Source organism: Athene cunicularia, assembly GCF_003259725.1.
Source record: "Athene cunicularia isolate RWA chromosome 4 unlocalized genomic scaffold, athCun1 chr4_part1, whole genome shotgun sequence".
Lineage (NCBI taxonomy): Eukaryota > Metazoa > Chordata > Aves > Strigiformes > Strigidae > Athene > Athene cunicularia.
The window spans coordinates 30,724,544-30,752,308 of record NW_020799098.1 but is presented as its reverse complement, the minus strand read 5'-3'; the positions used below and the strand labels follow the sequence as shown (position 1 = coordinate 30,752,308).

At 34.6% G+C, this 27,765-nt stretch overlaps 1 protein-coding gene across 1 annotated transcript in view; it reads left to right on the top strand.

Annotated features, from left to right (window-relative positions):
* Positions 1-27,765, top strand: part of SGCZ (sarcoglycan zeta) — a 404,844-nt gene that overhangs the window by 276,946 nt on the left and 100,133 nt on the right. Inside the window, exon 3 of the mRNA XM_026846855.1 lies at positions 9,361-9,462. Within this exon, the coding sequence (XP_026702656.1) occupies positions 9,361-9,462 (102 nt within the window). The remainder of the gene's footprint in view (positions 1-9,360; positions 9,463-27,765) is intronic.

Sequence of the window (27,765 nt, the reverse complement as noted above, 5' to 3'; positions counted from 1 at the left end):
TTTACTTCATCACCTCATCTCTCTCTGTTTTCTGTTTCCAGTCTTTTTGCTTATCTTTACCTGGTTTCTGGTGTCCTGTAACTGTTGACCCTACATAGACCAGAAACCCTTCACTAGCTCTTACTTAATAATTTTGCTGGTGATTACAGAGAAGAAAATTTACCATTCACTGACTCTGTTTTATACTTCCATTCCACCTGCATGAAGTATGGAGTTGTAAGGAGTGTTCTTCATTTTCTGACTCATTAAATATTGATTGTAAGAGGCTTCACTGGGATAGAAATTGTTTTTTGTTAGTATGATGACACATTAATCAAATAACAGAATTCAAAAGAACATTGAATAAAATAGTAGAGCAGAGAACATGCATCCAAATAAAATTTTTAGTTTCATGTCCAAAACTTTGAGATGTTAGGTATAAGATTGCTCATTTCTAAACTATTTGGTCTAGACTCCATATCCTTCTCACCATGAAGTTTCTGTAGGAATTTCAGGTGTTCAGTGGGTCTGAAAATCTTGTCTTTATTGTTTAAATTCCTGAATGTTGGATGTTTGGGTGGAGAAGAATTGCATAGTTAGGTTCTATATTTTTTCCTAATTAAATATGTTTGTTTTCCGTACTCTGTATCCTTTTAAACATTACTGCACTGTACTCTAGTAATTTCTTCCCCAGTTTTTCCCTGATATCTCCATAGTGTCAGCTATTATTTTCAGCAGATGGATTAAGGCAGATGTTTCCATCAATCCAGATTTTTGACATTCCAGTGTGTTTTCCTGGATCTTTTTCTATCATTTTACCTTTATTTTTGGCTTCAGAAATTCAGGTATATCTCCTGGTAATCCAGGAAAATAACACACTTTTCATTGCTGATAGCACTACTGTTTTGCTGATTAAGGATACCAATTAAACACAGACACCAGAGTGAAAAGAGTAGGTGTATTTTACTAGTGAAAACTAAATAATGTAACAGTAATGGAGAAAACATGCAGTAAAAAAAAGACAGAATAATGCACTTAAAGTAAACAATTAGGAGAATGCAGAGTAATGTATCAAATCATTCCTATCTGAGAGAGAATGAATAGAGATTAAGGAAGATCCATCCCCACTTGCAGAGGTTCCCATCCCCCAGCCCCGCGGTGGCTGGGCAGCCCCGGTTACAGCGAGGGTTTGCAGAGCCTGTCCCGGCAAGGGGGAAATCCTACGCGGTGCCTCCACCCGTAGGTGAGGCTGCCAAAGTCACTGCGAGTGGGCCCAGCCTTATATACCCCAAAATCAGCAAGCCAGAAGAGCTGGCACCTTTGAGTGGAAACATCCGGTTTAATCTTCCTGTTGGATTCCACCCAAAACCTGGCCAGAGTTTGAGGGGTAGAACCAAGGGATTTTCTAACAAGGCCAAACACTTGGGTTCTTTGCCTTGAACAAGACTGAGCCAGTAAAGTTGGATACATTCTCCCAGCATTTCATCCTCACTACTGACTGTATTCTGTCTAAGCTGCATCTTTCACTAGCAAGTTACATAGTATGTAATCATTAACAAAGTAAGTTAGCAGCTTCTGCTCAGGGCCTGTTGCTCACGCCTCATTACTTCAGCACTTTTTGCATCAGCATAGGTGGTTTGTTATAACCTAGCACAATACCCACTAGCACAATGGTTGTCAGTTATAAAATATACAGGATTCATCTATAGCCTGTTGTCCAAGCCTTAGCACTTCAATTACCCTTTTTGTTTATGCAGGACTATAGCTACCTACAGTTTTTCTTTCAATTGTACATCCATAACAATGTCCAAGTACCATTTTTCTCCAGCTGGAATTATGCTCCAACTCTGTTTTATGAAATCCAGCTTTTTGTATGTGTGAACACAATACAAATAATTTCCCTTGTCATCTTCCTTACAACCTTTTTTGTATCTCTTCCATTTTATCAAGGTAACTGCTAATGTCTTTCATCTTCCTAATTGTCCCCATCAGTGTGCCTCTGCATTATCTGCTTTTTGTGCCATCATATCAAATTCAGTATTATTTTTCTGTCTTGATTTTTCACCAGTGCTTTATTGCTTCAGCCACTTTTCTTCTGATACCTTACATTTATTTTTTTTCCTTTTGCATAGCATCTGTGTAGACTTATAGATGTTTCATTTGTGCTCTTCCATAGCACTGCAACCACATCATCCACATTCCTTTTCATGTTTAGATCTGCTATGGTGCCTACAAGGCAACAGGCAGTAAATGCTTATTAATTTATAGGACATTGTGTTTAAGCACTTTGTTTAAACACTCATTTTTTAAAATTTTTTTTTCTTTCCCCTCCATGTTTTGTTCAGCCCTCTTCAGAATGTCAGCTTTTGGAGACAGAGGCTGGGTTTAAATATATACTCAGAAAACAAGTAGAATATCACATCAGATATGTGATAGCATATCTACAAAAGTAGAACTTTTTAAAAACTTGAATATTATTGATGATAATAATTTCCTGACTGACTTACCAACTACTTTGCTTTCCTGCTGTAATGAAACACATATTTGGTGTATTTTAAGGAAAATGAGAAAAACACCAGGCAAAAATTAAATACAGAATGTTATCTATTCATATTTAGTCAATTCAGATTAACCAACACTTCAGTTTACTTTTCCTATGCTTGTGGATGTGAGTTCATGTATATGATCCTAAGGAAAAAGCTTGCATTAACAGGGTCATTTGCTGCCTTTTAACTGCCCCATTTGTGAGATGCACGACAAATTATTGGAGGATCTAGCAGGACTCTGTTTTCAACTCACTTAATGAGAGTTTTACTTCCTGAACTGCAGTCTCACACTGTCTTACTTCTCTCCAGACCAAGGAATTTTTAATTTTGTGATCTGAAGTAGGACTTGTAGGTGTTTTCTCCACTTCCACATAGCAGTACTACCCATAGATTTGCAGGTCTTTATAATATTAATGATATGGACTTGATCCAAGTCTCATGTGAAGAGGTTTTATTTAATCTACACTGAGTTGTAAGAATTACTGTCCTCCAGAAGAAATGTTCTTTCCAACTGAATAGTTCACAGCTTGGCTTCAAACCCACCCTTTCCGTAGCTTAAAGATCTTCCAAGCCAGTACTGCGAATCCTGTCCTAGGTCTCCAGTTCTTGTCATGTATGTCAGAGAGCTGGCTATCTTTTGGATTGCTAACCTTGTTCTTGCACACTTCTTGTTTATCAACAATTTCTGTAGAATTCCTTATGTAATTGTTCTTTAGAGTGCTTTAGTGTTTGATTTTTTATTTTTTTTTTTTTAAAGTACAGCATAGCACATTTCATTACATAGCAATATGTGTGGTCCAGGACTAGTTAGGATAGATTGTGGTTTTAACAAATCTCCTGGCTTGTCACTACTACTACTACTGAGAAGTACTGATAGTTCTGTTAACTACAATTAGCAAAGCATATGTCATAAAACATGCTGCTTTGATAGTTTATTGAACAAAAATAGAACATGGTACACCCTCATAGAATTTTCAACACATTGTCAAGAACTGAATCTTTTGAAAGATCATCCTCTCTGTTTATATACAGTGTGAATTAACTTCACATCCTCTCTAAGTACAGTGTGAATTAACTTCAGACTATCTTATATACCATTTACAGGACCATCAGGGAACATGAATCTCTGTCCATTTATATACAGGTCAAAGCTTGAAAATTCTGAATGGCAGTGTTAGTTGTTTGGCTGCCATAACTTTTTTTTTAATATACTCTGATTCAAATTTATACTCTACTTACCAGAGATTTAAAATAAGTGTGTATAGTTTGGGATTTCATTGACTTTACTGTAGTGTTCAAACTCAGTAAAACTAATCCTAGGTTGCTGCAGTTATGAAACAAGCAACAGCATATAAATGTTTAGTTATCCTCTTTTAAGGTTTTAATAGTTGCTTATTCAAATTTCTAATGTTCTTAACTGAAATGTAAGAATGACATAAAATATTTATAGTGATGATTCTATTGTTTTTTAGTAATATCTGTAAGGTAGATATATTTATGGGTGTAAAGATGAGGGGTTGGGATTTCTTTGTGTCGTAAGTAGGGAAGAGAACAAAACAACTGAGGCAGGGTCACTGTTACTTTGTTTTATCTTGTATGGGAAAAAGAGAAAGTTATACATGGAATAACAATCTAAGAATAATCATAAATATTAAATATTCATAAAAGAAAAAGTGATACAAAGACAATCACTCACCACCTACCACAAACAGACTGATGCCCAGTCAGTCTCCAAGCAGTGGCTACCTTGAAAGACAATTCCCATTCTCACCCCTACTTCTTCCTCTGCCACCACTTTTTATTGCTGAGCATCATGTTACAGGTATTGAAATATCCCTTTGGCCAATTATGGTCAGTTGTTTTGTCTGTGTCCCTTCCCAACTCCTTGCCTATCCCCACTCTAATTACTGGGGGACAGAGCAGGGGAAAAGATAAAAGCTTGATGCTGTGCAAGCACAATTCAGCAACAGTCAAAGTATCAGTGTGTTATGAGCACTGTTTTAGCCAAAAATCCAAAGCACAGCACAATAGAGGCTGCTATGAAGAAATCTAACTCCATCCCAGCCAGTCCTGTTTTGTGAACTTAGCATTTACTTACTGTTAGAAAGTACTGGAATAGTTCATTCAAGTGTATATTTACACTTGAATAAAATCAAATCACACTAATGATAATCTGAGTATTCATTGCCTGGAAAGCCTAAAGTAATTTAGACAGGCATTCCTTCTGCTAGTTTTCCAAATAAACTAATATGAATTAAACTAATAATATTACATCAAAAATCACATCTACAGGAAGATGCAAGTATGTTTTAAGATAGACTTCTCCTGTGGTTGTTTTCAATTATTTTATATTAATTTAAATCTTTTTGGGGGAGTCCCAAATTTAAACTGATCTTCATGGTCATAAGTGCATTAAATGAACCAAGAAGACTGGACCTTCCTCTGATTAAACTTTTCAATCCTAATAACTTTTTAACCAAGTATACATTACTTCTGAAAACCCAATGAAACAAGTTCTTATTCCAACCTCTCCTTAAACTGGAGGGGGAGTTATTTATGCAGAAAACATACAGAACAGTTATTCTTTGAATGGGGAGAACCTCGTTAAGCACATTGTAGTATATGTTTGACTATTTTTTTTTTTAGTTTACTATTCAGTTTTATTTTGTATTAGTCATTACACACTTCAGGAATTTACTTTCCGGAAGTTCATTGCATTTATCAAACAATTAAGGTCACAGCACCCTATTTCAGTTTTATATCTTGTAACACCATTTGTTGCTTCTGCTCGAGAACGTAGTGTCTACATTCTAGCATTGAATAATGTAATTTTGCTGAAATTAGGGTGCTCCTGTCTGTCCAAAGTCTGTCTGCATTCAAACTGTTGGACTCTATTAGGTGGGTAGCTCACTGCTGAAGAACTAAAAAATGAGAGCTTAAAAATGTCACTGTAAAAAGAAAGCCTATATGGATGCGGTAGGCTCTATTGTTTGTTTCTGAGACTCTGGCATTTTAAACTTGCTATGCAAATTAACTTCTCACTAATGAAAATAAGCAGAGAAAATATGATAAGTATCAAAGATTAGTGAACAATTTAATTTCTGTGTTTCAGTTCCATTTCAGTAGCGTAAAAACAGTATCACATGATATAAAGACACTGAAAGTATTTTGAAAATTAAGTCACAAAAAGCTGTGTAACTTAAATAATAAACACTTACAAGAATGGAAGCCAAGAGGGAAACTGACAGAACTGTCTTCAAAGCAAGGTTTTAACAGGCTACAGTAAATGCAGAGCAAAGAAAATAATGAGGTGAAATCAAAATAGTGAGTAGCTGCCAATTAAGAATAGTGCCAACCTTGTGTGGAATTAGCTGGGATTTAGGAGTGTAAATATTGCATATAATTATACACTTTATCATACACAGACATGCAAGATGGAACAGATGGAGCTTTCCTAGGCAACCCTTATTTCAACATTTTCAGTTTTCTGGAAATTTGACTTCGTATTTTTTCTTTTTTTTTTTTTTTCCAGTTTTATTGTGAATATTATTTTGTGCCTGTCAGTTATAAATATTCCACAGAAGCAGATAAAACAACATATTGAATTTGCATTTTCAATTAGAAAATGTGTCTATATCCAAATCAATAAGTAGGTACCTAATTCTTGTTGAATATTTATTCACTGCCAAAATCAGCATGGCCTTTTCTCAGGTAATTCTTTCCTATGATGAATTTATATGCTATTACTATAGTATATATAGAAAAATGGGATAGTTGAAGTTGAGAATTAATGGGTATTAGTGCAGATTTCACATTGAAAAGTAAAGTTTAATTTTTTTATCTTATTTTCTTTTCAAAAATAGGCACCACTGCCTGTTTTGCCAATTATTAGGCCCAGCATAGAGGACACAGCCAGCATAAAGATGAACCAAATAACCAAATTGTATTTGATACAAAAGGGTCAGTACATGGGTGGGCACTGGGGGTACAAACAAGTCAGATTAGACATAATTGACATCAATCCCACTGAACCCAACAACTACACCACACAACCAACAATGGGTGGAATAAATGGTGAAGTACAGTCTGCCATAGAAGGGACAGGAGAGAATTGAGTCAACAAGCCAAACACATAAGACCAAGGAAGCCACATACTGAATCTCTATACAGCTCACGTTTATAAAAGCCAGACCTGACTGGAGCCCAGTCCCAGGGAGGCAGGAGGTCCTTCCCCAACAGGGAACTCTGCACAGGGCATCCACCTCACTGACAGACACTGCCCCTGCCTGCAAGGGGTCCCAGCTTTTATCCCTAAGTGGGACACCTGACCCTTGTTTACTTAATGCCAACACCTGGGGCTCATTTCCCCAATGGCTCTGTCTACCAGGCAGGCCGCACCCTGGAGGGAAGCCTAAAGGCAAACTCACCCCTCCCTTGTGAAGAGCTGTGGGAACCACCCATATGTCAGCCTTAATTTGGGGCTTGGGGTTGAAACCCCAGCATTTCACTGCCTCATATTACATTCTTTGTTAGAAAGTCTAGAAATGCCTGAGGTTTTATATGTGCAATGATTTGTAGATAAATTTCATGTCTTGATTTCAGATAATTATTTTAAAATATAGCACCACTTCTTTAAAAAAGATTATTTAATTATTCAGCTGATATAGTTTACTGGTTTTGGCTGGGATAGAGTTAAATTTTTTTGTGCTAACTGGTATGGGGCTATGTTCCAAATTTGTGCTGAAAACAAGGTTGATAATACAGGGAGGTTTTAGTTGCTGCTGAGCAGTGCTCACACAGAGTCAAGGCCTTTTCTGCTCCTCTCACCAGTCCTCTACCAGGTGGGCTGAGGGTGCACAAGAAGTTGAGAGGGGACACAGCTGGGATAGCTGACCCCAACTGAGCACAGGGATATTCCACACCATATGACATCATGCTCAGCATATAAATTTGGGGGAAGAAGAAGGAAGGTGGGTATGTTCAGAGTTATGACATTTGTCTTTCCAAGTGCCCATTATGTGTGATGGAGCCTTGCTTTCCTGGAGGTCAACACCTGCCTGCCGATGGGAAGTGGGGAGTGAATTCCTCATTTTGCTTTGCTGGCGTGCACAGCTTTTGTTTTACCTGCTTAAACTGTCTTTATCTTAAGCCACGAATTTTGTCATTTTCACTCTTCTGATTCTCTCCCTCATCCCACCAGGAGGGGGAATGAGTGAGCAGCTGTGTAGTGCTCAGTTGCCTCCCAGAGTTAAATCAAAACACATAGTTTGAATACAAATAATTCTAACAAAGAGGCAGTTCTTGGCTTTATGTAATCATTTACAAGTTTTGCTAAATATTATATGGACTGTTACAGAGTCTGTGCGTTTGTGCCATATTACTTTAACAAGTATATTCTATACTATAGATAGCCTTTAGCACTAGCTTTTGTTATTCCATGTTTTCTCTGCTTTGGTATGCATTTATATTTATTTTCTGACTCTGGTAGTTTTGGTTTTGTAGTCATAGGCATTTAGACTTCTAATCCTATAACTGACATGTGAAGGCATGATTCCCAACGGCATGTTCTTTGCAAATCTGTTATGGTGTGGAAAGCTATCTATCACTATATCCTTGTGTTTGGGAAATGATATCAGTTGAATTACATTGTATAAAATCGAATTCTTTTAGTTGTCTTAAAGAATTAGTATCTCACAGTTGCTTCAGATGTGGATTCAGTGGTGTCAAATATTAAATATCTGCCCTATTGGCATTATTGTTTATTTTTACAAAGGAAATATCTATAGAGGTATTCTGGTTACACTATCTTTAGATAAGTATAACATTTAATTCAGTGTCACAATTCCGCCAAAAGAGCAGAAATGCAAGTTCTCCCTGTTCTGCTACACTAGAATCAGCAATGGCTGCAAAACATTTAATCACCAATTAGGTTAAATTTGCTAATTTTGCACTTAAATGGATCAAGTTAAATTCCACTGGCTGTTCAGTGAAGAACTATCTTCCGTCAGGAATAGAGTAACAAGCATCCGGGGATAAAAAGTCAGTGTGCGAAATGATTCTGTCTCTTAAGTCTGAAGCAGGTTTCGTTGTTTTTCTTGTAAAAATACAGCTAAAGCCTTCTTATGCCACTTTTCTATGCTTATATTTTATTAAACATTGAATCATTTGGTTTGCTTGTTTCATCCAGATTTTTACAATGGCCCCTTTTCTGTTTCTATTCACATAAACTAAAACAAACAAAAATAACCCTCAACATTTCTGAAGTTCTTTTCACCAGAAACACGCTTTTAGTAGTGATGAGCAATTACTAATTAAAAAACCCTTTTTCCTTCTTCCTATATGATATTCTCCTATGTATTTTAATTGTTGGGAAAAGCAAAACCAGCTGATTCAAGACATAACAATGGCATAGTCTTTTTTTCTAATATTTCACTACATAGAAATATTAGATTGCTTTACCAAATGTTATATACATATTTTAGGGATAATTAATTAATTGTTTGGCTTGGAACTTGTACTTGAAGATCTAACTTCACCTCTACAGTGAAGGAATAATTGTTATTTACATACCTACCCCTGCATTAGGTGTAGCCAATGAATAATAGTTGCAGTTCACCATCAAGCTGCACAGTTAAATACCTCAATTCTAGGTGAAGCTTTGTATATAAATCCTCCCATCTAGACCTTGTCTAAGATCATCAAGAGATTTGGGGACAGTGGGACATCACTCATTATTTTTAGGTATTAGGCCAGATACTGTGTTCTTTTCATCTTGTTCTGGATAAGGTTATTTCCTAAAGTGAAAATATATATATATATATATTATTGATTGTAGGATGGAATGGGAAATTTGAGAGTCACTAAAAAAGGAATACGACTTGAAGGAATATCTGAATTTCTACTTCCGCTATACGTGAAAGAAATCCATTCCCGAAAGGTAGGTGGTTTTCATCTTTTTTTCTTAATTTACAGCTGATGTAAATTATTCTCTTCAGTCTCAAACTGCAAAGTTTAATTCTTACACCGTTCAAGTTAGCAATCAGTAGAGGTTTGCTTTGAGAATACCTTAACAGTGAAAACTTCCTTCATGTCAAAAATGATTTTTTTTTTTTTTCTGAAACCTTGCTTACTGCTTAAAAGAAATGTCTTCTCCTAAAGAAAGGAGATTCAAAGCATTTATATTTACACTTTAAATGACCTCAGCACTGGGAATGAAACATTTGACTCTTCATTTGATGTGAACTCCAGAAAAACAAGATTGGCGATATGTGCAAAATGCAGTAAAATAAGGAATGGGTTTGTATATGCTTAAATTCTTTTTGGTATTAACTAATGTGATTTTTTTTTCTTTTTGTTGTTTTTTTTTTGTTGTTGTTGTTGTTGTTTTCTTCAGTACAGGCAATCTTGCTAAACTGAATAATGTCTCTACAATTTAATTTTTCAAAGCAAAGCATTTTTAATGTCACTTAAATGTAATCGTTTTATCATATAGGAGCAGGTTGTTGCAGAGGAAAAAAGAAAATCAAGATATGTATTCAGAAATTCAGTGTAGCTCATCTGAACTCATTCATTTTGATTCAGTCATGTTGTTTATATTAACATCATTGATGAATTAAAAAAATTATTTTGAAATACTTAAAATCTCTTAAATTCTTTTTACCATGCAAGTGATGACCTATGATCAGAGAGAAATGTTACAGTGGTTTTCAGTCAACCATCTGTGAAGAATTTTAATATGCATACTGCAAAAGTTGACAGGAATGAAAAGTATGTTTACTCTAAATGCCTCTGTGGAAAATTCTGTCTGTTGAAATCTGTCTCCCATGTATATAACAAAAGTACCAAGTACATTCATAAATGAGATCATGACAGTTTCCCATTTTTCTTAATTTGTTTATTCTTGTGTTAATAAATATGCGAGGTAGTCTTTTTTTCCTCTTTTTCTGTAAAACTAAGATTATTTCAACATTTAACAGAGTAGCAATATCATCCTAGGTAATGAAAAATTCTGTAATATTTAACTATATTCCAAATTTATATTTTTACTTTTCAACTCACTATACGTACAATTTGTTACAAAATCTTGTTCATAATCTTTCTTTTATAGTAGTAGCCGAAAATGTTAATAAATAACTAAGATAAATCTATAATCAAGCATTCAGTTATGAATTACTTCTAAATAAATGCAAATATCATAGCTTTGATATTGATCAGAAGTTTGAGGGGGGGAAACAACACAATAGCCAACGTATATGTACATAAAAGACCATTTAAGTACCAAACACTGCTACCATGAATAATCAGTAAGGCCAGATTCTGCCTTCTAAAATTGGAAAGGCATCTACAAAAGGGAATTTTGACTATGGGTTTATTTTTTCGTATACCACCTTGCCATGGAAAGGTGTGGGCACCTATAAAGTAGTTTCTGTAAATTTCTAATATTTAACTAGAATATTTTGTCTTTTATCTATATATAAATATTTTAAGTGTTCTGTTAGACCTTAATATCTAGGACAACAACTACTTTTAAAATCATGCCTAAAGCATGTACCTCTTTAGTATGAATATTCCAATAAGTAGACTTTATGAAATTGGTGTGAAATTTGCAGGCTGTATAATCTTTCAGGGAGCATATTTTTTCTTAGAAGTTTCAGAATATTAGTCATGGTCTGTGCATTTTTCTCAGTTCCCTTCTGTGGATGGATGGTGTCTATTGTTCCATGTCCTGCTACTGTGTGAGAGTTATGATTTGGGATATTTGCTGGCACGGGTCTTCATATTGCAGAACACTGGTTCTGTTAAAGTAAATATGGAAAGTTTTGTTTCAAGTGAGAGTAATGAGAAACTCAAGTAGGGTCCTAATTTCACTCAAAGATGCTAACAAATCTCAGAAAAAAATGCACACAAGTGTAACTACTGTAAAGGAACAGGATGCAAAGTCTACCAGTAGCCTAATACAAGGTCATACTAGTCCAGTGAGACTCATGAAAAACAGATAGACCTGTCAGTAAGTGCCCTAAAACCAGCAGAAGAGATAGACATTAACTGGACAAAGTATTTCAACTAAAGTATTTTTGGTGTTGTGGGTCTACTTATATCTATTAACGTTAAAACACTAGATAAAAAAGTGGTATGTATATGGACTTGGTTTTCATCTAGCAGCGTTTGTGAACTATGTTCACATTCCAGTTTCTTGCCAAGTTGCTCAGTGGTTGTTGTGCTAAAATTTCGGTAATTTGTGGTGTATGCAAATGTGAATGTCATGAGGGAATGATGGAAAAACTGTCTGGAGCTGAATTAAGCTTTACAGCCTAATGTCTTTGCATGGTGTTTCCCCAGGCGTGTGGCATCTACACGTGACATCAGCTCTTTTTGTCATTTACAGAATGGACCTCAGTGCTGTAGAAATCTAGAAGTGAGCCAGGTTGTCTGAGCTCTCGTTATAGTCAATGGAGACCTATTCAATACAGACAGTAGATTCTGAAGAGCTACCCTGCTTACCAGCCATTAGCATTCACTTTGGGTGATAGAAAGGGGAATGCTTTTCTCTGCCTCTTCTGTGGAAGCAGTAATGATTTAAGTTTGATGATACAGGAGTTAAAATGTACCCTGGAATCCAAAACTCATTTGAAACTGATGTTTTTGCAGTCTTTTACATGCATATGTTGCTTATTTATTTTCTAAAAGGAGAGCTTACTCTTTAAGCAAATTTACTCTTTTCCTCCAAAAGAACACACACATTAAAGTGACATCATTGAATGAATTCTTGATATTACTTGTAGCATATTAATAATAATAAATTTGTAGAATGGGTGTATTTCCTCTGCACTGGTGACATGGTTTGTAGAATGGCCTCTGGGAGGCCTCCCTGTAAGGCACTCAGCCCTGAAGGTCAAGGTATCACTGCTTTTCCATTAGTCAGCACAGAGCAGAGTTAGGTGGGAGGACTAATGGTATTAGTAACAGGGGACAGCAGCAGGTGTGCTCTATTCCAGCCAAGAGGCATGAGTGGAGTCCTTATGCATATGCTGGAGCTATCTTTTAGTTAGGTAGATCTGGAGCTGATAAACAAGTTCACTGATAGCACGAGATTCACCACTGAGTCTGATAGTGAACCACTTCTGATAACAGTCCCAGAGAGTCTGTTGAGTAGCTAGGCTAAACTGAACTCTCTGCTGGAGCAATTCAATTGTGAAGTGTGGCTCCGTTTGCCATTTCACGTATGCTTACAGATGCTGAAACCACCACTTTTACCTGCAGCATACCTGGATCCCCAAATAAGATAATTTATTCAAGGTTAAATGCAGATCTTAAGCTGCCTTTATCAAAAGAGATGTATTGAACTTTGTATAAAGGTTGAAAAATTGCCTTTTATCTTGTGATTGCTTTATTAAATCCCTGAATATTAAAAGTAAATGCTAAAATATGTTAAGTCAGAGAACAAATGCATGAATTCTTAAAAAAAAAACAAACCCCTCTAGTGATATTTTCTTCTGTCAATATTCAATTTTCTATCAAAAAGTAATAATGAAAAATCCAGGTCTTGGGTAAACTGAATATTCATTCCTGTTTTGCCTGTAAAATTGTGAAAATAAGGCTGCCCAGGGAGTGCTGTTTCACTAACCTTGCTCCTCTTACTTTGCCCTTTCTACTGTTCAGTTAGTGGTTTCCACAGAACCACAGGTTCCTACCCAAAATTGCATGGTTGCACCAAAAAAAAAAAAAACTTCTGTATTTTCAACAAATGACTTAACGCATATCAGAATTTGAACTGATACATCAGAGCCTGAGCAGATAAGGGCTTATTTGTTCCTGAATTGACATCTTTATATCCTGAAACAAGGGTACACATACTCTAGGAGTTGAATTTTACTGAGAATTTAATTTTGACTATGGACTAGTTGTATACTTTTGCTCAAAATGTTAATCTGAAAACAGTAAATTTCATCTAGACAATGTTGTATTTGCCATGTTTATATCATTTGCATTGATATGATGCAACAAAACAATGCAAACTGCATTATTTGTAGTATATCATTAATAACATGTATGAAATCAAATACATAATACAATAATCTGAATTATTACAATATTTCAATTCTTCTGAATTAAATTTCTTTATCACCCTACTACTACATCCATACTACTGCATATGTGAATGGAATCAATCAAGGTACAGTTTTCTTAGTTTGTTATATTAATAACAATAAAAGTAGTTCGTGGTGTTTTCTTGCGAATATATTCTTGGCTGTATTGATCTTTTTCGTTCACACATACAATACTTAAGGGCTGAAGGAAATAAAGTTTTCACTTTGTTTCCATTGAAGATAAGTAACTCATTGTCCCTTAAACTAGGGGGAATTGCTATGTTTTTTCTGTACAATTAACAAGGTTAAGAGTGTATGTTCTGAACTTAGAGAGCATGCGTTTTCCAGAGATATCCTTAGAGAACACAAAATTTAATGATTTAGTTAAAAGTCATTAGAAAAAGGTCTAGAAAACAAGAAGCACTGAATACATATAAACTTGAAAGTGAACACAGGAAACTGAAAATTCTCTGTATATCTTGTATTTTGAAATATACAGTTGTATGAGAACTAAGAAATTGCAGGTATTTCAAAGCAGAACTTCTTTCAGGTATTTCTTTCCAGTTTTTCACTCTGTAGACTGATTATCCAAATAAATATTTAGAAAGTTTTATTTCACTTTGTTTTATTTCCAAACCTGAATCAATCTTGGCAAAAACAATTTTACAATATTTTTTCACTGTCTCTCTAAGTGTGTATAATTATAAATATAGAATTAACCTTTGTCAATTCCACTGAGCACACTGCACATGTTTAGGTTTATATTTGGGCCTTAGATGCCTTTCTGAGAACCACAAACTCTTTTTCTGAGAGAATGCCTTTGTTAAGCTTCTCTCTGTGACAGGGCTATAAAGAATCAACATAGGAAAACACATCAAAAGCCTTTCTGAAGTTGAGGAAGGACAATCGCTGCTCTTGTCCATTGAGCCAGTCTTCTCATTATACAAGCACCAAATCAGGTGCCCTTACTCAACCCATGATCATTTTTATCCAGTCGCCTTCTTTTCCTTCATCTACTTTGCAGTGATTTTCAGAGGGAATCCCTCCATAATCTTCCTAGGAACTGAAGTGAGACTGACTGGGCTGTAGTTTCCAAAGTCTTATCATCTCGCAAGATGTTCATAATCTCTTGTAAGGTCCTGCAAGTCTTTATGATTCTGGGAACTTGTTCCCCCACCCTCTCCTGAAACATATTCTTCTAAAAGTTCAAGGTCAAGATGTTTGCTATATTCAGTCTCTTTTCTGCTTGAGAGTCCTGCAGTCCTATCACTACTGAGGTATATATGTATCAGAGAAACTCCAACTGAGAGATCTCATTGCTCACCTTTTTTGTACTATCTGAAAAATCACAGAAGCACCTAAGATTCTGCCACTTTTATTGCTCAGTGTGAAGTGCAATGCTTGTTCCTGCACCTACATGTCACAATCCTCTCAGATAAAATCTGAAATGCTCCCCAGTTAATTTTTCTGATCCCTACTCTTCAGCCTTGCCCTTGGGACCACTCACCTGTCACTGAGAATGTAGTTATTATTATGGCATAAAGGACACCCTAAGTCATTTTGGCTCTCAACATGATGTAGTTCCAATGTATTGAAAGCTCACTGTCACTTTATTGGCTATGAACAAGATATAAGGTTTTCCTAATCACAAGCTTTGCCATGAGACAAGTCACTCTTTGTTGGTGGTCTCTGTAGGGACTGCCACTCTCAAATTGAGTTGGCTGTGCTTGCTTTTCACTGACAGCTGATAAGAATTTCATGATTCTTGATTTTGCCCTTGATTAGATATACTTCACTGAAACCTGTCTGAGGGTCATCCAACTGAACAACTCTATCTTCTGAACATATCATTTTTTCATTTCAACCTGTACTCTTATTATTACTGTGACTTATTTTTCAGTCAAGGAGGATCTCTGCTTTTTATACTGAAAATTCTGAGTTAATATTACCCAAGCCTTTTACTTTGGTTGATTACAGATCATGAATAAAGTCATGAGTGGCCCATATCCACCCAATTTTACACCAGCTTGAGGAACTAAATTTGATTTGAGAACACTTCTTCAGAAGGATGTGGGAAAGTTAATGAAGTAGCAAAGGTTTTTCTGGCATTTGTTGTTGGTTTTGGTATCACTGAATTTTCACTTTTCCAAGTACTTCATTCATGTAATAAATCTGTTTACCACTGGGGCAAATTTCAATGAAGCCATGTGATATTTCAGTTTGATGTTCATGTCTTGTGTCTGATCCTAATACTCATTCAAAGTCAATTTGGTTTGAGCTGGTTTAACCTCTTAAAATGAAGGATGACCTTTTTTTTCCTGAACAACTTTAAAATTATGTAGTTATAATTTACAGAGGCTAAGCAATTACCTAAAGAAATCCTTTATGTTTAAAATTAAGAAAAATTAGTAATATTTCCACAGAAAATCTGGTCCAAAACAGGAATGTAAAAGCAGATGACATACAAGTGACTTTAAAAGGAGAAAAAATTCTGGTTTCCTTTTTTTCTTAATGCAGAAATTTACTCTTGTTTCTTCATGGAGAACATTTATCCTTTGCATCCCATTTTATAAATTTAAGATAGATTTTTGCTCCTCTATATGGATGCACAGATAAAACTGAGGGGAAAAAAATGGGAGTTGTTGGGGGGGAGATATCCATCTAAACCATTAAGTACAAAGTTCATAGCATAATTTTATCTCCCCAAAATACTGCTAGTCTGTTAGCCCTGGCTTGAGGGCTGCTGAGATAATTCTAAATGTATTTCTTATGAGTTGGGCAGTGCAATGCCTTCACTTGTAGGCCTTTGGTAGGCAGAGAAAAATTTCAAAAAACCCATTGTAAACAACATGTTTGTTAAGTTAGAAGGAGATCTACTTCATAACCAAACTCAATGGAAAAGAGTATTCAAGTAGCAAAATTATAACAGAAAAGAATATTCATGTAGTATGCTGTTGGGAGTTGTCAGCATGGATTTCTGAAGGAGAGATCGTGCCTGACCAACCTGACAGCCATCTACAACAAAGTGTAAATGGTGGATAAAGACAGCTAATATTGTTAATCTTGCCTTTAACAAGTCTTTTTACGCAGTCTCCCATCACATGCTCTTAGACAAACTGATGGTGCACACATTAAAAGGACAGTGAGGTGGGCTGAAAACAGGCTAAACTGCTGGGCTTAAAGGGTTGTGACCTCTGGCACGTAGCTCAGCTGAAGGACAGACACTACTGGTATAGTCATGCAGTCTGAACTGAGGACAAGATTATTTAATTTCTTCATTAATGACCTGGACCTTCACAGTACATTCTCAGGAGGTTTGCATATTATACAAAACCAGGAGGAGGAGTGTACAAACAAGTAATTTCTAGAAGCAAAAGAGAACAAAAAAAATGATGAAAGCTTTGCAGTTTTAACTGTTCAGAGTTTTAATTATTTCCAACTCATTAATAATATTGATTTCTCTTGTTTTATATCAGATAAATCTCAAAATTATCGAGGGTAATAATCAAATCAGAACTTCAAAGATAACGCTTTGAAAATTAATATAAGAAAGATTTTCAAGGTATTCATTCTGAAATAGAAGTTGGTGTCCTAAAGTTTGAATGTGTACTTTCTAGAAGCACGAGTTGATTTTAAAAAACTAGTTTAACCCATTAGATACAGAAAAATATTCTTATCTTGAAATGAAACAATTATTACAGTCCTCTTTTACTTGGTCAGCTTTGCATTCAGTATACTTTGTGTTTTGCATGACATTTCTCACTTTAAAAATAACTAAATTATATTATGTAAAGTAGATAACCCATTCATAATCTGCAAAAATAAATATCAATAAAGTTCAAACCCAAAATCTGCTTGTTAGGCTAAAGGAGATGTGAGTGGTCAAATAGAATTTCAGAAGCAATTTTTCTTCTAATGACTTTTGCAGTAAAGTTATAGAAGCTTACTTCCAGAATCTGAGGAGACAGTTTAGAAAAAATAATTCTTCTACGTATTTATGTAATTTACCAGACCTGTATTAGACTAATTAGACTAATAATTAATTTATATTCTGAAGTTTAAGATGAAAAAAAAAAAAAAAGAACAAATCTTACCTTGTCTCCCTGGCTTGAAATTCACAGGATAAGATATAGTGCAATCATCACATCTGTTTTGACAGTCCCTGATTGGGACACCATTGCTCTCTTAAGGGGACAAATCGCTTGTTCTTTCACAGCCTCTGATAGCTGACTGCCGCAAATAAAGTTTGCATTTATAATACTGTCCATCTCCTGTTTGAAATGAACATTGTATTTCTTGCTATTAATAAGAAACAAGTTGGATTTTACTGATTCATATGAATGCTGAACATTCATACATTTTTCATTTTTTTTATATAGGAGTGTTCGTATGCAACTTGCATATTTATGCATATCACTTTAAAATTACTGGTCAGTCTTAAGAACTGGAGCCTTTTATTCCAGATAGCAAGCATGTTTTCTGAGTTTATATTATACAGCCTTTGTTGTTATAAGAAATATATCATTCTATAAACCTTTAGTTTCAGAACCAATTTGTCACCAGCAATGAAATTTGTTGCTTTGAAAATGCTTTAACAGAGTATTTTTTTGTTTATTTTTTTGCTGTTCCTTAAAGGAGGTTCCCATCCATCTAATACTGTGACTTAAACTTCAATCTCCTTTATATAGTTCTGAAATCCCTCCCTCAATGACTTTAAAATTACTTTTTTTTTGTGCTGCCAGATCGATTTCTCAGGAAACCTGCTGAACGTCCATCAGTTTTAGGAAGCAATGTGGCAGCAACATTACATGTCATGAGGTGGTATCAAGTTAAAATAAGATAAAGAAGGTAAATAGAATCAAGTGCTACAAGCGTTATAAAAAAGTAGCATGAATTACTAAAATATTTGTAGGCACAACAAATAATGTATTTCAGAATAAAAACTATACTTTTCCTTTTTGCTTTTTTAGGTTGTGCAAGAAACATATCAGTTACATTTTTTGCTTATAGATCTTTAATATGTGGTTAATTCAATCCCTCCATAAAAATCATTCTCCTTTTTAGATGCAAAATAACTAAGTGCTACTTTCATCATTTTACAGATTATGCTCTTGAATCTTTGCTAACATTGTTGCTTCAAAGCAGTTTCAAATTTACTATTTGAGGAAATAAAATGGAAGCATTGATTATTCCATAACAAGGACCGTATTTTGACACTGACCTGCATCCAAGAGTGATAAGTAACACTAACATTAGTTGAAAGCCTTGCTGACTTGAAGAACACCCTAATAATATACAATAATTGCACAAAGCCAATTTATATTCTTTTCATCACCAAGTGTATTAGTGACTTCCTTTGAACTTTTTTTATGAGAAGATATTAAAATTTCAAATAAAAAAATCACCTGAGAAGTGTAACTTCTAATTTTTAACAAGTAGCCTGAAATACCATGCATTCTAGAGATAAAATTAAAAATAAATTGGAGTTTGATCAAATTAATGTATTCTATGCTTTCTTCCTCTTTCTAATTTTGGATCTAATTATACTGTCCTTTCTCAAGTGTAATTTCTGGTGGGTTTTGTAGATAAGCATTGACATTTTCCATATTCCATTTTTTACATGAAATTTTTGTATGATTTGTACATTAGTAAAATATATGCTTTTGATATCAACATACTCTACTCATTTGCAGGTGACCAAAAAGTTCAGTTGTTCCCATTTGTTACATCGTATTATCAAAAGCTGTTTCAAAAAACCTCTATGGTCTGCTTGAAAGTATCCAGAGCTTCCTCTATGTAAGGATCTGTCCCAACTATATTCCAGTTAATATCCTTATGGGTTATCTCCTTTTACCAAATGCATACATGATGTAAAGTAATTCTTCAACTGAATCAAACATCCATTGTCTCTTGTGTTCTTGAAAAAATAGTTCCTAGATTTTTTTAAGGGATGACCAAGTTGATTTACCTTTTTTTGTTGTTGTCTTTGTATATTTTCTTTGTTATAGCTGTGCAAGGCCACCTACTTAATATCTGGAATAAACATCATTCTGTGCAATCCTCTTTGTAATAACCTTGGGCCTACATCTGCTCTCGAAATGTGAGCATAGTGTTGTCTATGTTACATTTTAAAACTCTGCTATTGCAGCAATATTCACTCTAACCTGTAGACAGAAGAACTATTTCTATATTGTTAGACTTTCAAAGCTCAGTGTTGATCGGGCTCTGATGATTTACTATGAGGGTTTTTTAAAAAGCCTTAGAATTAAACTTCAGAAAATTAAGGTGGTAACTGAGTAAGTTTTTCAAGGAGAAATCTCAAGCCATATGAAGATATCAAATTAAAAAAGAAAACCTTAAAACAGTAAACTAGTGCATTGCTGCATGATAAACACAAACTAAGGGTAAGATTATTTAAATTTTTTTTATTATTTTTTTTTTTAGAAATTCATTTGGAAATAAACACTACAATAACTTCAGACTATAGATGTTAGAAATCATGGATGGGTTTGGGATAATGAAAACTCTCAAGGAAAACAGAAATCCTATAAGGGAAGCAGCTGAACAAGTTAGCATCCTGTACTGGAACTGGTAATTATGGTTTCAGCATTATGACTGCACAACAACAGCTGGGGATTTACACTAAAGTTGGCTATTGGGCTCCAGCCAGAGGCTTATTTGTATCTTTAGCTGAATTCGAATCAGTTGCTCTGCAAAGAAAGTAACTGTAATTCACAAAGTTTAATTTAGGGAGGCAATCTGTCATGCACAATTCTGCACCAGCTACTACAGTGTATAATCTTGCTGAAGTCTATGCAAGTGTATGTGGTAATTGCAGTAGCATGGATGTAGGCTGGTGATGGCGAATTTTCATTTGGTCTGGAGCCTGAGTAATTTCTGAAAATACAAAGTTATTGTACATAGTTCTCATTAGTAAAAGTGAAATCTGTTTTGATACTAAAATTGGCACTCCAGTAGCGATTTACATGAAAGATGCAATAATCATTTTTAGTAGAAAGGAAAACTGAAGTTTAGACTGAGAGCATGGAATGGCTGGAAAGTTGATTGTTTGGTGTTTTGTGTTTTGTTGTTTTGGTTTTTTTTTTTTTTCTTTTCTCGTGTAGGATCAGTATATAAATGTAAGATTTGGACAAAGTTTAATTTTGTCTCTGGGTTTCTCTTTTGGTGTTCACCAGATTAGAATCTTTCTATAAATATGTGGTCTCTCTTTCTGAATAAAGTAAGTAAATACAAAATCTCAGAAAGTGCTTCATACTTGTGTTGTTATTTTAATAAAGTGTAGGCGTTTTGGAATCTCAGTTAACTCTTCTGACAAGCTGAGCGAAAATACTGGCACAGAAAATACAGAAAGTGGATCAGCTTTTTACAGGAGCAACTACTGTACATTCTACAAGCAGAAAATTTGTTTTAAAAAAACAACGTTTAGTAAAAACATCATTATGATTATTTAGGTCTGGGATACTATAGTGTTCTTTTAAGATGCAGGTGCTGCTTCTCTTAAAAGATATACTCCACTAGCACGCAGTAGTTTTTTGAAACACTGTGGATCATATTGAATCGTATACTAATTTTTGGAGTAGCCTCATTGATTTTTCAGCATGAATAAGGGCGATATAATTTTGTTCTTACAAAAGTGACGAAAATTATGTGTTAACATATGAATTGGTATAACTCCTATGCTGCACAGATAGGTGCTGGGATTACCTGAAAGCAGCTGATGCAAGGATGAAGTGGTGCTTCTTTATCTTATATTTAATGATGATGATTGAATGCTAGAGAAAAATTCAGGTAAGTATATGGAAAAGACAGGTATGTTGGGGGAAAAAAAAGTATTTGTACTTAGCTATGCTACTTACCTGCTCAAAATTATTTCTCCCATTAGATGAAAAGAAATAACTTGAAACGCTTCAAAAGTTTTCACACACAAAACAGAGAAAATTGATATGTGTCTGAAATATTGTCAGTAGAGTATGCAAGAAGTCATGTTTATATTCTCCCAATTGAAGACTGCAGTTTTTCTTAACTTCATGCTTTGCTCTTAGCATTTTAAGGCATTTATCAATTTCTCTTCACAGGTTCAGAAGAGCATCTAAAACTGTTCTTAACTACAAATAGAGTTGGTGTTAGGATTTCTGTATTTGTGGCTATTTGTTCTGTACCTTTCTAAGGTTTTCAGGGTTTTTTTATTGGTCTGGGTTTTTATCTGTGGATTTCAGCAGTTTGGTGTAATTGCCAATCAAAATATTGGAAGAAGGCACCCTGTGAGCATGGCACAGATGCTTTATGTGTGAATTCTAATATAAATCAGTATCTAATGAGACATTCTACAAAGAACGTGTTGTTGCATGTGGGTATTTCTGTAGCAGTAACAGGCATAAATCTGTTTTTGACCTTGAGTTTAGCACTCAAAAGATGGTATCTATGTACATCCATATTATTAAATCTCACCACCCAGTTTTCAGTTCAGGGACTGTTTATTTTGCACATGTGCCTATTTTTTAGTGCATTGAGAACCAGGTGGGTGCCAACCACCTTCATAGACTAAAGATATGTGGTATGCATGACAGTTGGGCCCGGATCACAAGGTGTGCTGCATAATTGAAAAGGAGTTGCAGATGCATCCAGTGTAGTATAGCCTTTCTGCTAAATTTCTTTCCATTGAATAAACCAAGTTCAAACTTGGAACGCAGCAAGTAGATAAATAAACGTTAACCAAGTCTCAGCTGTGGATGAGTGCAAGCTAGAATCTAACGCATGCCTCAACTTTAACCTGAAAAACACTCCTGCCCAGGCAAGAGTCCCAAGCCCTTCAGCTCTCTTAACACAGTTATGAAATTATCCTTTATGAGGTACATAGAGACACTTGCTTCAGACTGTCTGATATTACCATTTTCTTCTATATGGGTTTCTGTGTGAAATGAGAAACATTTAATTGAACACTTGGGTCAAAATCCACTTCATGAACAAAAACTTTGCTGCTGCATTACTTATCCCTTAATGCATACTACTCTTAGATCAAATGATTAAAAAATATTAAGCATATGAATGTTTCCCTTAATTGTATGAAGGTCAATAGACACTTTACCATTATTTTGATGTTCAGCAGATTTGTGATTTTAATAGTTTTGCTACAGTAATTTAATAATAATTTTAAAATTAAACCAAACATTTTAATGACTTATTTATTTGTATAGTTCAATTTAACATTTGTTCTTCAAGATAAATTGCAAGTCAAAGACTCACTTCCCAGTAGCTGGGTATACTTTCTCAGAAATTCATCTTGCAGTCCTTCTCAAATGTGATTCTAGTTCTTTAAAACAGAATCGCCTCTGATCCATATTGTCACATTTAGCATTTCAGTTTTCAGCAGGAGTGTGCTTTTGAAGTGCCTCTCCTGATCTTCTCTAAATACTGTCCTTTGGTACACACACTGGCAGATGCAAACTGGATTCCTTTCCTGTAAAACTAAGCTGGAATAAGCTAAAGTATAACCTCAAAACCACAAATAGTATTAAAGTTAGGTCCTCAGTACTGCAAATTTCATTGTAAAAGCCTGTTCTAATTCAATCATGTTGTTGTAGGTATAAAAAATTTCTCACTTCTACTAATCAAGTTATTCCATTTATTTTCCTTCCTTTCCTTAAAATGAAGCCAAGGGTTCTGCTAATTTATCAGCCAGCCTGGAGATTTCAGCAGAATGCTTAATTAATGTCTTCAGCTATGATCTGGAAAATGCACTCTCTCACACACATTTTGGATAGATCTCTATGATTAAAATAAAGTGATAAATATCTAAAGACTGAAATTTCTAAACTGTAAATGTAACTGACAAATCATTATCCTGAGAATAAACAAGAAGCCTTTTTTTTTTTTTAGTTTTGACCTCTAAATGTTCATTGATTTCTTAAACCTGTTAATTATCTCAGGCTCTGAATATCTATTCTTCTTGCTTGTAATCCTATTTTGCTTATCCTGTACAGATAAAACCTATTTTAACTAAGTTTCGGGGGCAGGGAATCTCTAAGAATTAGAATCCACAGTTCTATGCATAGATCTAGATGCATATATAGTTTTTGACAAATTGTCATAGAGATACCTTTCCTTTGCAGTTCAGCTTTTTGTTGCTGAAGGACTTAATCCATTTTTGTTTGTTTCCTTTTTTATTCAGCCTCTTTGAATGTTTGGATATCTAGTGTATGTTTACAAAACACATTTTATAATTTATATACAAATCACTTGAATGTCTCAGGATCATAATGTGTGGGGTTTTGGGTTTTTTGTTTGTTTTTTTTTTTTTTAATTTTCACTCTACTCATGAGATAATCCTCCTGATTATTTTAATTTTTGGTGGTGAATCCTTTTTTTTTTTTTTTGATGGAGATACCATTTTTATTTGAGCAGTTTTTATTTTTTTTCACATGGATCCTCCTAAACAGTAGACCTTACATATGTTATATCTGCATACTTATGTGTACTAGGCCTCTAACTTAGCAAGTTTCAATGAATCTTCTTTCAGTATCTTGGAAGAATCTTTAGTAATTCAATGTTTTACCACCTTGTTTGGGTTTTGTTTTTTTTTTTAACAAACAGAAATGCCTTTCTAAATTGCATGTGATTTTGTCATAAATTGTGAATAAAACCATGTTAATAAAAAATGTCGGTATCGTACAAAGCTGGTAAACTCAACATGTATCTGCCTAACCTTTTGTATGTTTTGGTCTTCTGCCTTAAAGCAAGAATTAAGAGTAAAGTTGGTAAGACACTGGCAGTAGACAAATACACCTTATTTAGACTGAGATTAGGTGAAAGATCGTTCCGAAGAATATCTTGCCTCTTGGTGCCTTCATGTTTTATACCACTTTTGAGACCAGAGGGTACCATTTCTAGGAGATATATAAATGCTTAGAATTTAAACTTTTGTTATCTTTATGCCATTTGTTTTTGTATTATGATGGGTACAAAGGTTAGCAGAAGCAGAACCAGGATCACTTATTATTTGTAAAGGCCAGTAGCTTTTCCTGGGGTTTCGGAAAAAATGGCCTTTGCACCTCAATTTCTTGTCTGCAAAACAGGGCTAATAGCACTTTCTGTCTCACAGAAGTTTATACAGCTAGATACTTTAAAAAAATTGTATGCTGTTAGTGTAAACAAATAAGAACATCAGGCATGGTGGAATTAATACAAAGTACAGAAGTATTGTATTTGTATGGAGTATTCTATATCAAGCATGCTGAGATCATCTATTAATGTTTAGAGACTTCAGTTACTATTACAATTATTATTTTGTTTCCTGTCTTGAAGATCAAGCTTAAAGGCTTTTCTCTAAGCTCATCCTTATAATTTATTTCCTGTGTGTTTTGAGACTGATGAGCTATAAATTGCTCATGAGATGTGATGCTTTTTCTAATCAGAAGCTATAAAGAATAGAGCCTGGCATTATTTTATTGCTTTACTAAACAGTTTTGCTAATGAGGCTACCAATACAGTGTCCTCATTAAAAGATGAAACTGATAATTATGTTTCACCTGATTGGGAAAGAAGGATAAGCAGTTTTATTATTAATAGTTTCTAGCAAATGTATTCAAACTTTGAGGTGCTTTGGGGGCAGGAGCACTAACACTAGAAATAGAGAATATAAAAGTAAGCAGCAGCTCTGTCAAGGTAAGATAGAAAAACAGGAAGTCTTAATTCATCTTGCTTGTCTCAAATGTTTCCTTCCACAATAGTGCAAGTAAGCTCTCACTCTTGGCAAACATAGCATCATGATACCATATTTCTTACAAAAATGTATTAGAAATGCAACATCATATCCTATAACATTTTCATAGGCCTGATGTTTCCTACAGCTTATCTTGTTTGTCCCCTTTCAAAAATGAATAAAGTTTGATCATAAAGACAGTATGTAAAGTGTACCATGTTCTGAGCAACTGAAAGTGTCACTGACTTACTGAAGCCAGACAATCTATGTATTGCCTTCCCCTCTCTATGAAATATTATTTTTTCTCTATCCTTCATGAAAATTGATATTTATCCTTTTCAAGAATTAATCTAAAACTTTCTAACTCTCTGTGTGCATTTACTTCCGTGTGTGTGTAAAATAGGGAGAAAGTGATCTTCATCCCAGACATAGAGCTGTAGATTAATTTTCAATTCTCTGATTGTAGTCAGGATTACTTATGTCAAGAGGACTGTGGTCACTAAACTGATGTTTTTTCTGAAAATGATATTTTTTCTAGTTTTGATTTTAAAAATTCTTTCTCTTTCAAAATTTCATCTAATTGTATGTAACAATTTCTAACTAGTTTGTTTCCAGGCACCTCTTAATTGAGGAAATAAAGGAAAATTGAAGGAATGAAAGGCACTTTCTTAGAGAGCTTGGACAATTTAGAAATGTAGATTACAGAAAGTGTTAGAACTTTGACCATTTTGTCTGGCAGTAGATGCATGGTGCCAGGCTCAGGAGGAAGTGAAATAGTATTTGTTTTTTGAACTTAATTTTGTGTTTTGGAATTGTAGAACTTGTCAGTTAGTGCTTTCCAATGTAGGTGCAAATTTTAGTTTGAAAGATAAAGGACTGTGTTAGATGGGTTAGTGTCTTCCTCTCACCCCTTACTTGAGGAAGCTGAAGCTGATTGTTGGCTGGCCTTTGGATCCACACTCACCTTGAGGCTGGCCATGTTTTCCTGGCTCTGAGAGCCCATGTCTACAATTTTAGATGTGGCGATGTGGCTCTTTTAATGTGGACCACCACGATTGCTTTTTATTTTAAATCGTTGGAAAATTCTCTCTTCTTTTTTTTTTTTTTTTTTAAAAATGATTCAATTTGTAGTGCTGGCATGCATATTGTTCCTTAGACAGAGGAGAAGGCAGGGTCTGGAAAATTTTCTATTCCCGTTATTATTCTCAACAAAAAGCATAATTGTATTGTCATACAGGCCAGTGTGACAGTGAAATAATATCCATGCCATTTCAAGCAGATGGCGGACACAAAATGTCCAGTATAATTTGCGTTTTAAAATGTGAGCGCTCATTCAGTACCAGAAATATCTTAAGTTTGATTCCCCAGTGTGCAAACAGTGTAAGTGAAACAAAATGACCATCTAAAATTAGTTTTATATTTCTGAGTGACTTCTGTGGTACAGGTTAGGAAAGCAAATTGTTACTTCACAGAAATCTGTAAAGATTAATTTTCCATGAAAGTTCATATAATTAGTTGAGATATTTAATTACAGTAGAAGCATGTTGTTTATTCATGAAAAATTAATTATTTGTGCTCCATGTCCCATCTCTTTCCACAGCCACAGTACTGAGTAGTCATCATTCAAACTTCAAGTATCTCTCACTCCTACTCTCTCCTCTTGTGTCAATTGTTCATTTTTCTCAGAAGCTCCTGCCTTTACAGTCTTAGAGGAAATTCTAGTCATCATTCATGATTTCCTCCCTTACCTACTCCATTAGGACACACTGAAAAGGGAATTAGAAGAAAAGGAAATCATGTGCCAACCTTGAGCTATTAGATTTACATCAGCTGAAAGCTGATTCAGTTAATAATTGAATTGAAATATCCCAGCAAATGGACCAAATTTAAATAGCAGTGATTTAAAAAAAAAAAAAAAAAAAAAGTGTAGCAAACCTGAGGTGTTGCTGTTAGTGGGGCAGATAAGTATGTTGAAACTCTTGTCAAATAAAGACCTTGCTTTTTTTTGTGTGTCGAATATATAAAAGAGCTAATTGTACTTTTGTTAAAATCTCTGGGCACTTGATTTGACTTGAACAAAGTAAGGATTCAGTTTAAATATATAGTGAAAAAATTGCATTTTTGTTCAGTCCCAATACAAATCCTGACAGATTTAAATAATCTAAGACTTTAATGAAATCCATTTATTGCTAGTTAATATATCATGTTACTAGCAAGATCAACTGGATTTTGTAACTAGTAAGGAGATTAAGAATTTAACTATGCTTATGTTTGCATGCCCACTTAGGAAGGAATTAGAAAATATTCTTATTTGCAGTTTATCTTCTACGAATTTTATTTAGTCATATCTGGTTTTCATTTTGTGAATAAAAATAGCAAAATATTGGGGGAAAAAAAAAAAAAAACAACAAACCTACATGGTATTGGGGGGGGT